Source organism: Osmerus eperlanus, chromosome 7 (genome assembly GCF_963692335.1).
Source record: "Osmerus eperlanus chromosome 7, fOsmEpe2.1, whole genome shotgun sequence".
NCBI lineage: Eukaryota > Metazoa > Chordata > Actinopteri > Osmeriformes > Osmeridae > Osmerus > Osmerus eperlanus.
In genome coordinates this window covers 10,670,682-10,685,398 of record NC_085024.1, presented here as the reverse complement: position 1 = coordinate 10,685,398, position 14,717 = coordinate 10,670,682, and the positions used below count along the sequence as shown (strand labels likewise).

General features: G+C 42.7%; 1 protein-coding gene and 1 long non-coding RNA gene across 2 annotated transcripts in view; both read right to left on the bottom strand.

Moving 5' to 3' along the window:
• LOC134023037 (uncharacterized) overlaps nt 1-14,717 on the bottom strand; it is a 258,879-nt gene that overhangs the window by 149,561 nt on the left and 94,601 nt on the right. The window lies entirely within an intron of this gene.
• ccka (cholecystokinin a) lies at nt 5,459-9,568 on the bottom strand. Its single transcript, XM_062466277.1, has 3 exons — nt 9,483-9,568; nt 8,485-8,742; nt 5,459-7,077 (listed from the first exon to the last, which is right to left on the bottom strand). The coding sequence occupies exons 2-3, from the start codon at nt 8,738-8,740 to the stop codon at nt 6,935-6,937; spliced, it is 399 nt and encodes a 132-aa protein (XP_062322261.1). The 5' UTR covers nt 8,741-8,742; nt 9,483-9,568; the 3' UTR covers nt 5,459-6,934.

Genomic DNA, 14,717 nt, shown 5'->3' with positions numbered 1-14,717 from the left:
GGGAGACGGCAGGCATGACAGAAACAAGGGTTTTATTCACAAAAACGGGAACAGATAGGGTACTCACACAGACAGGTATGGTAAGGACAAGACAAAGACTGGACACAAAACAGAAACCTAAATACACAGAACCAAACGACACACAGGTGGACACAATAACGCTAACGAGAACAGGTGAAGACAATGACAGGGAAACACTAGGGCAGGGCGATAAACTGAAACCGGGGGGGGGGGGGGGGAGGGGGGGGGGGGGGCGGGGGGGGGAGGGGGGGGGGGGCGGGGGGGGGGCACGGCTGTGGCCGTGACAGATATGCACATTTGTATGTGTACCACAGTGTTCTACAGTACTGACTTTCCCAGTAAACTTTTACCAATTGTTGAAATCAGTATCTTAAAAGCTCAGCATTATACACAATAGCATTCAGCTTGACAAAACTGACATTCTTGTATTGTACAGTAAGCAATCAGTGTCAGCCAAAAATTATATTTTTTAATTATATTCAACATTTTCAGAGTTAACTGCCATGGTAAAAATCATCTAATATATTTATATATATTTCGTTTTGGTGGCATTGGCCAATTTACTGGCAAAATACGGTCAGAGAATATGGAAGAGTATTTCCAAAAACGAGCCAAAGCGATTGAGAAAAACTGTAACTCTGAGAGAATTGTTTGTTAGACTGAATGTTTCAATTTATGGTGCTGGGTGAATACAAATACGAGTTCAAATAAACCATGTGTGTTATCATGGCCAGTCACACATACAGTAGTGTGTCCTTTATTTCTCAAAACTAAGACTTTTCCAACAGTTTCGATTTCCATCTTCGCTTTCCATCTCATTTTCTCTCTCTATTATCACAAATCACTAACACCTCTTGAAAGAAAAGCGACTGAGTGCCTGACACGGTCAATGATGTGTACACTGAAAGTGATCTTGTCTGTATCTGTAGTCAGTGTACAAAACAATGGCTGGGTCTTGTAATCCCACCAATTTATCTGATCTGTTTGGACATTTGTTGTGTGTCTCTGGGAAGAGCAGAAAACAGATGAGGTTGGAACTCAGCTTGACAGTAAAGAGTTTTGACTTTCAGAATAAATGCTGGAATACAGTTGGCATTGAAAGGAGTGACCTGATTTTACCTTTTTGTGTCACTAGCGTTGTCTGGATTAACACTCATATTAATAATGAAGCATAACTATTTGGGCTTACACTATTACCAATCCACTATAATCATAGTGACTGTAACTGTTCTTATGTCTCTATTTTGCCCACTGCAGAAAGATTAGATTTACAGAAATTCCTAAACTAATGAAGATCCATTAGATCCATTAGATTTTGAACAAATATTTAATAAATATACATATAATGTTTTATTTGCAGATGATCGACTATTTGTTCAAAGTTAAGAAAATCATCAACAGTTATCAGGAAGTTCTTAGCCACAACTAACACTATTTCATGAACATGATGCTCATTGGACTGCTGCAGCTGATTGGCCAGTTTGGAGCCCAGGGAACATCTCTGGGTGGCCCACACATGGGACAGCTGTCTCTGGAGGAAATCAGAGACTGGACCAGGCTCCGGGTGCACACCTCAACTCTCCTTATGATTTGATCTGATATGTGTCAGGAGTGCAAGTGTGGACCCAAAAACTTTCCTCCTTTTATTGGAAGTAGAAATAATATACAAAAAATCAGATAGTCAAAAAGTATAGCCAAGGAACTCTAACTCTGTGGCATGTGAGAGAAAAACTAAGCACAGAACTAAGAATCCAAGCCACTTAAAAAGCACAGAACAAACAAGGCACAGGTGAAAACAATATGTCATAATGAGAACAGATTAACAGAACCAAAACCAAGAAAACAAAGCAAGGGCCTCTGGTGGCCAATAAAGGGTCACAACCCTGACAGATTCCCCTTTCTTCTAATGGAGCAGTACCTTAATGTGCTGGGAGGAACTGGCATCCTGAGGGCTGGAACTCCTCCTCTCCTCCTCCTTCTCTTCCAGGTGCTTGGTTACAGATGTGGTGGTGGATATGAGGCCATGGCAGTACACACCCCGGGCCGCAGTTCTTGCCATAGCTTTGGTCACTGTTGCTATGCCATCCAGGTTTTCACTGTCACACATCACCGTCTCAAGGTTCTGGAGGGAATCATTGAGCTTTGGCTGCATGTCACCCTCGACACTGTCTACCATGGTCTCCAGAAAGCGATGGGTTTTGAAGACATGGGTCTCGGCCTGGGAAATGGAAACTGTGATCTCAAGGTACCTAGCAAAGTAGTGCAGCACTCCATCACACAGGTGAGTGTGCAGGTCCATGGGATGAACATACTCATCTCCGAAGATGAGCAGCAGCCGACTTTGAGGACCACAGCCCTCAAAGTGCCCTTGCTGATGACACTAGTGCTGGGGGAAGGGCTGTTCCTCTCTCCGGAGACAACGATTCCTCCGACCGGGCGAGATGGAATGATGGGAACCTCGATGGTGCCGTCAGGCTGCTCAGAGATCTGCTGGGGATCAGCAAGCTTTTGACCTCTGGAGCTGATCCAGACTCATACTGAACCTGGCAGACCTACTCTCAAGCTGGTCATTGCTGACTTTGATGGAGATGAATTTACCCAGAGCTAGCACGGTTTGGTGTGCCAGGTAACTGGAAACATTTGAGCCATTGGATTGCATTTTTAACGCTGGACCTGGTCGCGAGTCTCCCGGTCCTGTCCTACATCTATAAAGTTGAATAATGGATTTTGGTGTTTTAAAAACCCATCGACACTGTATGACTATGTTTAGCCTGTGTTCTGCTCCTCTCTCCCACCAACCGTCTCTGGAGGAGGGGATCCCTCTCTGAATTGCTCCTCCCAAGGTTTCTTCCATTTTTTTTCTCCTGTTGAGAGTTTTTTGGGAGTTTTTCCTTGTCTTCCTTGAGGGTTTAGGTTGGTTGAGGGGCAGTTCTATGGGCATATGTGAAGCCCTCTGTGACATGCTTGCGTGTAAAAAGGGCTATACAAATAAATTTGATTTGATTTGAGCCATAGATCCTAGCTAGTATGTCCCTGCTAAGCTTCCTGACAGAGGCCTGGCTCACCACCCTAGGACAGTCGTCCTCCTGACCGTCAGGCTGGCGGAGGATCATCCCTGAGAGGGTCCAGTTGGGGTCAGGACCCTTGAGGCTATGGAAGAGTCCTGCCCTTTCAAGACATTTACATTTAGTCATTTAGCAGACGCTCTTATCCAGAGCGACTTGCAGTAAGTACAGGGACATTCCCCCGAGGCAAGTAGGGGGAAGTGCCTTGCCCAAGGACACAACGTCATTTGACACGGCCAAGAATCGAACCGGCAACCTTCAGATTACTAGCCCGATTCCCTAACCGCTCAGCCACCTGACTCCACCTACATCACTGGGAGTCACCACACTAGAGGCACCAACCTCACTGAGGATTTGGATGGCAGAAATATCATGTAGAGGAGGTCCATCTGAAGGTCCACTGTGATTCTTCAGGGCTGGTGAGGGCTGGTGTCCTCAAAGGCTGTCAACACTGGCTTTCTGTGATCACCACGGCTTGAGATAGTCCCAGAGGTCTATGTAGGGAAACCCATCTGGAGTCATCCATGTGCATGTGTGGTACGATAGGTAGGTACGCTACTGAGACAGGCTAGGTTCATAGACAAATAAATATTTGACAAATTGTGAAATTACTCAAATTGATTGGCTTTGTACAGACATCCAAAGTACAATTTGACTTGAAATGTACATTTGAGCATAGTCTAATATAATTTTTATAAAGAAAAATGAAAAACACTTGGGTCCGTGGTAAATTGATGTAAAAATTGTGTTGGGTGTCAACATGACAAGTATTTCACTTTACGGTGCTCACATGGCGTTATTGCACTATTTCTTTCCACATGGTGGCAGTAAATAACAAGACTACCTTAATGGTGCCGCAAACTCATCTGAACAATCATAAAACGGTTATTAACATAAAATGGATAAGCAGCAAGTAAAATATATTGAATAAATCAAATATTATTATAACATTTAATATTTCTACATTTTTCAAACCATGTTTTGATTTATAAAATATATTTAATGTGTATAAGTTTCATGAACTTATGTTTTAATTTAGAGACTATGGCTACTAGCTTTTCTTTTTCAAAAGTAATTATGTACAGTAAGGATAATTGCCTTGACAACCGATAGGCGACAGCCATAAGCTGCGGTAGTAAGAGTTTGGCTGTTAGCAGAGCAGTTGAGTCCACATTGTAGATGTTGTGGCATTCATACAGTATATTGGGTGCATTAAAAAATTTAATAAACAATAACATTTACATTACATTTACATTACATTTAGTCATTTAGCAGACGCTTTTATCCAAAGCGACTTCCAAGAGAGAGCTTTACAAAGTGCATAGGTCACTGATTATAACAACAAGATAGCCACAAAAACATTGCGAGTAGCCAAAACATGAAGCACACATTGTGAACAACCAAAGTAAGTGCCAAAGGGAAGAACCATAAGAGCATGTAGTTAAACAAGTTACAATTAAACAACATGAACCGCTATAAGTACAAGTGTACCTGTGGAAAAAACAAGCAACAATAATAAAAACAATATATCACAGCGAGTACAAAAATTTAAAATCAGTTACCACTAACCACAAGAGCAACAAGTCTCTAAGCAAGAGTCATTGTGATCCTTGAGGAAACTAACATCGGGTCAAGCGAACCAATAACACAAAAAAGTTGTTATGATGTGGTGTTAAGTTAGTACCAAATGTTTCCCCTCTTCTCCATTCTGTATGGAGAATCGTACTGAACTGATATCCATTGACATGGAATCAATTGATGGCACTTTTCCAGGTGGGTTATTTTGAAGCTGTGTTTTTCACTAATGTTTTATTTTGATTTAAGGAAATGTGAAAAATTATGAGGAAGTAATTAGAAGGTGACATAAAAGATTTGGTAGAGTGGATCATGAAAGTTTATGAAATTAAACAAGAGAACGTTTTGTATATGGGAAAACATTTTAAGTCAAAATAGTAAAATCCAGGGTTTTTAAGAGTTTTGATAAAGGTATTAGATGCAATTTGGTTAAAAATGAAAAATGAAAATAGTTATGAAAATAACTAAGATATACTTTTATTTGGAGTTTGATTGTCATGAATGCTTGGACATAACGGGGAAGCCCATGGTATTGGGATAACAACCCGTCCTCACTCAGCAGAGTGGTCATTTGACGTCTTGCATTCACCGGCAGACCTGGACTTCATCTCAGATCTCCTTCACCACCAACATCAAATAGAAACAAAGATTGCAACAAAGAAATCAATACAGAATTGATCAGGATATAAGAACATGCCTACTTGTTGTCTACATGGTCAATAACATTGCAATAAACTTGAATAAAACCAATCAATAAAATTGCTTTCTCATGTTGTTGGGTAAAAAAACTAAGTTAAGGTATAAAACAAACTCAAGACCTTTATTCATTAGCTACAGGAGTATTTTCAAACATAATCCAGTGTGTTGGTTTCTGGGTATATCTCAGTGTCCTCCCTCCTTGCCTATCCATGTGGGGGTGTGCCCAAAATAATGGGTCTCTAGTCTAAATGGTTCTATACAGTAGTACAAACCCAGCTTCAAGCTTATGTCTCCATTCTCTGTGGACCCAACCACCTAACCAAATCATCCACCATCAGGTAATTGCCCCGACAGAAGCAGCAGATGTTTTATGTTTTTCCAGTTTTTATTGGTATGCTTTATTGTACAACAGAGCCCTTCCTGTCTTTCTCTACCCTGCTACCCTTAGCAGCCAACACCTGTTGCTTGTGAATTAAATCAGTTCATTGTGGGACATCTGTGTCAGTGGCAACGCGGTGGCGCTAGCCAACATTATCCTTCCTACAGCTCGTGCCGGCCTTGGCTGCACTGCTATTGTCCTACCCTGCACCCAAGTGCACTCTATCCAATATTTGTTAAGCAGTGTGGATTTTAATGTAAAACCTATTTCCATTCTTTATTTGCATCTCCCTTTCCCCTCTTTCTCTTGGTTTGTCTCCCTAACCCCTTTGTCCTTGTTTTCTGTTTAGTAAGTGAGAGATGATATTGCTACGACGATCATGCGACGATCACCCCCTGACACTGCATCTGAAAAATTAGATAGGGAGCGCTCTGTTTGAGCTCTCGCTCATTAACATTATAACTGAGAGTAATGGGCTGCCAGGGGTACAATAACCGAGATCGGCTTTGGGGTATAACTCCACACTGAAATTCAATAAATGCTTATTTACAGACACACATAGATGCACGCACACACACAGACACCCTATCTTATTTTGAATTGTTACATTTCAATGGACCATGCCATTTCTCTCTCTCCCCTTCTATGGGTGACCAAGGAACAATGTGTGTGACAACCGCAGTTCCGACCTAATAGAAAAGCAAATATGAGTCACATGAGATGTTATATAACCACTTCATTTGTGACAAAGGGAACAAGAGCTGCTAAATGAACCTGCTAAATGCAAAGACCGCAAAGCACTCAGGGCTGAATACAGGGGCCAATGGCTAAGTGTTTGGAAACAGTATGGAGAAGGCTTCTGTGTGTGGATGCAGGAGCGCTTTATTCTTCAACAACCTGGTATCTCTGTGTTTAGAGGACAAGCAGATTTCACCCTGTAGATGGTCAGAGACAGAAACCAAATGAAAAACTTTTTTTCTCTCTCATTTTTTTCTTTAAAAATCTGTTTACATACATTTATATTGCTTCATATATCCGGTTTACAAACAAATTTACATCAAATACATAATAAATATAGCTTTTGGGATGATAATTCTTGCTTCCATGACAATTTTTGAGATGATTTGGGGGTGTTTGCGCAGCAGGTGTTGTGTAGCAGGATCCAGGGTCAAAGACCAGAGCTCAGGGTCACGTTTTATGAGGAGTACTCGTACTCCTCAGCACTCCGACGGCCAAAATCCATCCAGCCCAGATAGTCCCGGTCCTTTATTCTGTGACTGGGCCCAGGCCCGCTAGCTCGGCTGTTGATGGACATGCTTCTCGGAGGCTGGAACCCACCTAGAAACACAGGGAGGACCAAGATTCTCGATTAGGACACTGACCAGATGCCAGATAGGTCTTACATCCTAAACACAGAGGAAACGGAAGCATGAAATGTGTTTCTTTTTGACCTGGGAGAAGGCTAAATGAAGTAGAATCGTGATGTATCTGTAACGCTAGCCATATCTCTATTGATCAGTCCCATAATTTCTTCTCTCTCTACTTCCTGCCAGTTATGTGTATGTGTGCAACACTGGACGGAGCAACATATTGTCTCAGCTCATTATCAGTACCCCAGGGACGCTGTTCTGAGTTCAGGCATTTACACAGCCCCAAACTCCCTCTAAATGGCTCAGCGCGGCGCTCAGACAGGCTTCAACCATGGAGGATACATTATCTGTGAACCACAAAATTAACCACTCTCTGTTTAGAGTCGATGTGCTGTTGAAGGCTAGCTCTGCCACACAAGGCATCTATGAGAGGCAAACCCCACCCCACGCTTTCCATGATGCTCCTTATTATTGAATGAGAAAACAAAAAATACAATAGATATATAATACGATAATAAAATAATAGCAAATACTATGTCAGTAATGTTTCTTCTCAATTGTGTTTAATCTTCTCTGGAAAAGTGTATCCATTCACCATTCATTGTCTCTCTATTTGATAGTGGGATTTAATTAATGGCAAATGTATTGTATATGATAGTGACAATAATTCCCCATTGTTAGGACATATTTTGATGAAATCCTGGTTGATGTGTTTGACATCCCTGGCTGCACCCGTAGGATACTCAGCAGCATGATGTGGATGGCTAGTAGAAAGCCAGCACGCAGAAACAAACAACGACACATGATGACAGTGGAGGAAGAGCTGTGAGCAGGCAAGGGTGAAAGGGAGGCACAAGAGAAGGGATACATGGAGTGAGGGGGGGGGGTGGTGGTCTTTCTCCAAGATGTCAAGCGTCTTTATCTTCTGTGATATGATGGATTCTCTGGAGGGCAGGATTCTTTTCAGTCTGAATAATCTTTTCCATCAACAATCCCCATCTTTCCTGTTGCATAACTTCTCTTCATCCACCCCTCTCTTTCTCCTCCCTTTCTCCTCTCCTCTCCTTTACACTACGAAGGAACAGCAGTCTATACCAGAAGTAAAGGGCACCAGAGGAGAGGATTGAGACAATGTTTGTATTTTTGGATCTTTTACAGAGGCAGTTGATTAACTGCAGTCCATGTAGTTGTGGTGCTGTGGTTTAACTAAGCAGTATAACTGCAATCTTTGTAAAGCACACTCATTACTGACAGGCAGGGCAATCCCAAATCCCTGTTTTCCCCACATTCACATTCACATCCCACCCTAACCCACATGCAACCTTTTTAAATATTAAAGCCTGTGTAATGGAGTTCCTAATTGGCCACCACTCACCTTTCCTGGATATCAATCTGGCCAGTATCTGGCTGAGACTGGTGCGAGAGTCCTCCTCCTCATTGGGTTTGGAGTAGGGGGTCAGCTGTTCTGCTGGCACTGCCGAGCGGGCTTGGCGTGTGTGTGTGGACAGAGCGCTGTCCAGTTTGGGGGGCTCTGCTCCGCCCAGGTCCGGGTTTGGTGAGTGAGAGGGCCGTCCTAGGCTGCTGCTGGCAAGGGCGGCGAGGAGAACACACACACAGATCCCAGCGTTCATTGCTGACAGAAATAGAGACACATGTTAGGACAGACATCGCTTCAGCACAAAGAAAATGTTCATTTATCAGATAATAGGAAGAGAGAAATCTAGATTCTTCTCCTTGAATTTTACCAATTCATCCATCCTGACTAATGAATGGTTCTCTCTGTCATCATATAACCTGAGGAAATGGCTGGATAATCAGCTAACAATCCATGTTAATGCCTCCACCCTCCAGTCCCTACTCAGTCCAAAGATCCTCACAGATACACCTTAGTCAACTATCACCCAGCCTCAGTGGACCCTCTTAATAATACATTTTGTTTAAAAGGGTACCACATGTTGAACATTTTGGGGCCACCGTTTAAATAAGACACAAACTGGTTTACACATGGAATAAACAGAAGTATCAGTTGTAAAAATACAGCTCTAAACATTTTAAAACATAAACTAGATAACCAATAAGCAGCCAGTGGCGATGGATGGATTCAATTTTGAAACTGGAAACTAGGAAGCTCATGTGATATCCTTAATGTTTATCTGAATCATACTCTCAATTGCAAAATGTCGCTTTTTTCCATCACAATTAGTCAAAAACTAAACCAGGAGAACCCTTCAGATAAATAAAACAAGCAACAAACAACAAGAACATCTCTCATTCTGTGAGAAAAGTACTGATTCGAAGTGACCAGTAAACTTTATTTTTTCGATAACGACACCAACAAAATGCGAGTAGGAAGAAGCCAGCATGCCCTCTTACCTTCACTTTTCAGACAGCCCCACGGTGAATGAAGAGAACAGGAGAGGTTGAGAGGTACAACGGTAGAACAGGCTGACTGAGGGAAGTTCTCCTGGAGGTGGAGGAGAGGTCCTTATATAGCCGAGAGGGAGGGGCTGGCCCACGTCCCTGGAGCAGAGGGCTGGCGCATCCTGTCATCTGTTTGCGCATCGCTGACGCAGTAGAGGGACAGACGCACGCTAGCTGCTGCCTCAGTAAGACCCACCCTGGACCCCCCCCCCACACACACACACACACACACACACACACACACACAAACACACACACACTGAGACACACACTGAGACACGGCACTAATGCACAAGCGGACACACATGCACCGTCTCTCAACCAGGGAATGACAACAAGGAGAGGGCATAGGTCACAGCAACCACTTCTAAAGCAATGTAACCCCGCCTCCCCTCACTTACATCCACACAAACACCCACAAACACTCCCACAAACACACCTACAGAAATCCTTTGGTCCTCGACCCCAGCAACCTCCCACCCACTCACCTCGATGTGGCTTTCTTAGCCGGTTGAGGACTTAATCCCAGTTTCCTGAGAAAAGAGCCTCCATGGCTGTTTAGTATTGAAGGCTGTGCTTGTCTCTGTGCCCATCAATGAAATACCAGACACGACTCTCCTCAAAGTAGTTGTTCAAGTGGTTTTGCTGAAGGTCGGGAGGCCTCCACAACGTCAACCAGATTATTTTCTTCATTCTTTGAGCCTAGGATTCTTCTTCCTCTGCACCTTTCTTGAGCTAGAACGGTGTCTGTGTCTATAGTTCCAGGGGTAATAATAAGAACATTCTATTGAAAATGCTGAAATAGTCTGCTTCCTGCCTCTTCTCCAAATGCATCAGCTTTGATTTCCAGCTTTTTAAATGTAGACAATGATCCTACGATAACTCACAGCAACGTCAGTTTTGGAAAAACTATCGGACACCAGACTTTTACGACGGGAGATTAACTTAAACTGCACCAATTAGCTGTGTCATGGAGATGTCCTCCACACCTCAGGGAGCAGTCAGTTGGGAGTAGTCTCTAAAAAGTCCCCTGTGTATAGTTATCCTCCTCTGCATTATAGATCAGCTCACACAAGCCGCTCGCTACACTGCTATTCAGATCCTGCAGGTGGTGGAACGCTGGACTGATATCCCTGTCAGACTGAACCAGCTGCCTCGATGACACTTCTCCTTCATTGGTATGAAATGGTGTTGCAGTGATGCGTTGATATTGTTGTTTTTGCTTGTTGTTTTACATTTTACTCATAGCCTACTTAAACTATAAAAGTGTTGCAGGGCCAGATTGTTGAAATTACTGCACTCATACTGCAGGGGCTGCTCCACATCACCTGAAAGAATATGCATCATGCATCACGAGTAGAGTAGTTTAGGCCAGTAATTCGCCAGTTGGTTGTTAATAGTCTGTCCAGCATGGCTGTCCTCCCAAGGTTTTAGAAAATGCCCGAGTGATTCAAGAGGGGTAAATATCCCTAGGGGTAGATACTGGCCAATCTTAGCATTGCGAAGTCCTAACTTTAATATCAGTGGGAAAACTGGTCCGACTTATTCATAGATTTTAAGAGGTACAGGTGCTGAATCTGACAAGCAGGGGGTCTACTTTCAGAAACCCTGTCTCTCAGCTAAACCCTCCGGGTGATAAGCACACCAGGGGAGGGAGGGACAGCATCCCTTTAGACCTTGATTGAAGATTATCTGCGCACTGATAGGTGAGTGAAAAGGTTTGTCTTAATCCATAACTTACAACTGAAGGTACTGGATATTTTATAAAGTGGGATAAACTGGCTGCTGAGGGAGACTTCACTTATATAAAATGAATATAGCTTTTCATCAGTTCACCAAAATATTATTATTACTCCTCAAAAAAGGTGTGACGTGAATAAAATACATGCACATGCTGTAGGAGCATACTATAAATCATCATAAGTTTCAGAATCAGCTACACAACTATATAACGTTTTAATTAAGCAATAAGGTACGAGAGGCAGTACTTTATCGCCAATAAAGTACGTGTTCAAGGGTGTTGTTAGGCCCGACGTGCAACGGAGGGCCGGCAAACCCTGGAAAAAATGAATAAAAAAAAGATTTTACAGAGCGGGCTCAGCGAAAATGTAATTTTTTGTTGTTTGTTGCCTATTCTCCTCTTGCTCTTTTCTCCATTGTAATATTGTAAAACTTCACACCTATAATTACTGCTATTTTTTCATTTTGTTCTTTCACAATTCAAATATCAAGCAAGGGCCAACTGACAGGCCTCCTCTCATCCCGACAGCTATTAAAACCTCCCCCTTCGCCACGGTTACACAAAGCCCTCTGGGATACCGTAGTGCAGGCCAATGCCAACCCCCCCCACACACACCCCAACCTACACACACACATATAGCAAAACAATAACACAGTCACTGCAAAAACAAGACCTCTGAAAAACATTAAACATTCTTCATCTGGGGGAAAGAACAGCATTAGAACAGTGATGCAGTGATGGTCCATCTATTCAAGTGGGTTCAAATTGCTGGAACATGAATGTTGCAATTACCTAAAGTGTCTGACTCAGTAGAACATATTTGGGAGACATCACGGCTAGATTTAGGACTACAGATTTGATAAAAAGCCGGAGGGTAATTTATATGATGTGGAGGGGGTCCCCATCATATAAATTACCCTCCGGCTTTTTAAGAGAGCAAGAGAGCAATCAGACTGTTGGATTCTCGACAGCGACAGAGAGAGAAAGAGAGGGGGGGGGAAATCAGAGTGATAGGAAGAGGAGAGAAGAAGATGGAAGAGTGCCTGAAGACGGGGACATTTCAAGGACTGAGATGAGAGGAGGAAGAGAGAAGAGGAGACTAGGGAGGGAGGTAGTGTGAAAGTCAGTAGAGGTTAAGTGCCCTGATATCCTCTGCCCTCTCACCAGTGGCTCGTTAACAACAAGACCCCCCATTCAACCCACAGACTATTTTCAAAATGATCTCCCCCCTACTCTATGAAGACACCCATAACAACCCACCAACCCTCCATTAATATTGCATTTAAACCCTGAATTCTCAGGGGAAATTAGATGGCCCAGACTTTGAAACAGCTAGATGTATTATACTGAATGGATTACAGTATGGATGTTGACTCTCCTATTGCTTCTTTGCAGCCAAAGAAAAATGCTGTAATAACGTCAGCCAATTAGCAAGCTTTGCCCTGTAGTAGAACAAGGAAACGCAGAGGCAATTGTAAAGTGTGTTAATTAAGAGAAACATTGAAAATGCATTGTTCACTAACAGTTGGTTTACTGTAACCCATGCATACGAGTGCAAACCCAAAACTGTTGGGTGTTCTGTCCTCTACAAGGAAATGAAGTCACAGTTGTTTTAGGTCCCATACGTTTACAACGTATGGCTCCGCGCCTGATTAAAACTCAGATCGATAAACAGTCCAAAAAATTGTAGCAATATAAAAAATAATACGATCCCTTTCCGTAATCATGATACCCCCCAAGAAATGTTCGATGCACCCCTAGTCAAAGCAGGCTGCATCCGTGCCAGCGAACATCACAAACCTCACCAAAGAGAAGCAGTTCCAGCCATCACATTAGGTGTGAGTTAATTAAATGTTTGACCAAATGTAGCAGGCACATTTTTAAGTTGATAATTCTGTACGGCCCCCGAATGATTTTATAAATATCCAAATGGCCCTTGGCAGAAAAAAGGTTCCCCACCCCTGTTTTAGGTGAACACACTGACAGTGGTTGGGGTACCACTGTTATCTCGGTCTAATGAATCTGAGCTCAATCTGTTGGAGATGGGTGTATGCACCTGGTTCCATTAATTTGACAGCAAGGTTAAGGGAGCATGATTTTTTAAGAGATAATGTTGATACTACTTTGCATTTCATGTATCTGTTTGTGTTTCTGCTCTCCTCGGCTACACATTGACCACTTCTGCCCACCAGCGGGGTCTACCCTCAGTCATCACAACACATACCCTTCGCTTCCCGAAATTAACAAGCCCTAAGTTACATCAATGTCCTCTTTATATTGACACTATTTTTATATAGTATCACCACCACCACTGATGAGACAAGGTGCCATCCCGTACAGGAATTTTCCACTTATTCCAATGATTTACCCTGACTTACAACAGAAACTCACTTCTGTGTTATCTCTTCTTCAAAGAAGCAGGGAGATTGCATCCCACAAAAAGAAAAAGAAAGGAAGGATATTTTTTAATGAGACTGTAAGCTATTTAAAGTCATACCCCAACATGGAGTAGACCTGCTATTGTATATTCACTAGGGAAATAAAAGAGTGGTTTCATTGTGCAGTTGTGCAGAGTAGGAGTGATTGAGTCTAAGTGATTTAGAGATTTGACGGGGCTTTATTCAGTGAGCTCAATATCAGTTACTGTTCTTATTCTGTCGACTGATCTCTATATGAAAAGCTTAGCATATTCCAAAAACTTCAATCCAAACCACTTGTATGAATGCTTCCCTACGTAACACATGAGACCACAGTTGTCTGAATCAAAGAGGAAACAAATCTTGGAGCAGAAGAGAACCACCAAAAATACTTACAGTGATTCATCAGTTTAAAAAAAGCCCTTTGGTCAAGCAGCAGGGCTAAGTTGAGACATATGACCACAGCCTCTCAGAGGCAGAACAGACTGTCAGAGCTTACAGGAAGCAATAAGGCAGCAATCCCTTCAGGCAAGACATGACACATTTATTACTTTGGCCAAAGGGCTTCTTGTCACTGCTAGGAGCAGGTTAGGAAGCCTGCTGCTGCTTGGCTGGAGAAGACGCCTCTATGCCACCTCTCAGATCACCTTCTAGTTGGATGGGCATTGTCATACATGAAATGCACATGAACAGCACAGATTGGCATAGTTTGAATCTTGCCAATCACACATGGTTAGTATCACAGAGAACCCAGGTCTGAAATTTAGGGGTAGCTGTTTGCCCAATTCAATTGTGTCCTGGCCTTCATTAATGTCCTACACTACTGTAATTGTTTTCATTCTCAACTGTCATTTCCAAAGATTTAAGAGAGGTGCCCTTTGAAAGTAGGTTGCCCACACAGTACAACTCATGAGACCAGTAGTTCACAGCTAAATGGCTTGAGTTCCAGTTATTAACTGGATACATCGCTGACTCTGACCCACTGTGAGGTACAGGTGCAAGCTGCTGGTGCTGATACTTGTTTTTTAA

Excerpts from the sequence above, each read along its gene's own strand:
- ccka (XM_062466277.1), bottom strand. The coding sequence starts at position 8,740 with ATGAACGCTGGGATCTGTGTGTGTGTTCTCCTCGCCGCCCTTGCCAGC. Across the intron at positions 7,078-8,484 it reads CAGATTGATATCCAGGAAAG|GTGGGTTCCAGCCTCCGAGA; the intron begins GTGAGTGGTGGC and ends CTGTGTTTCTAG.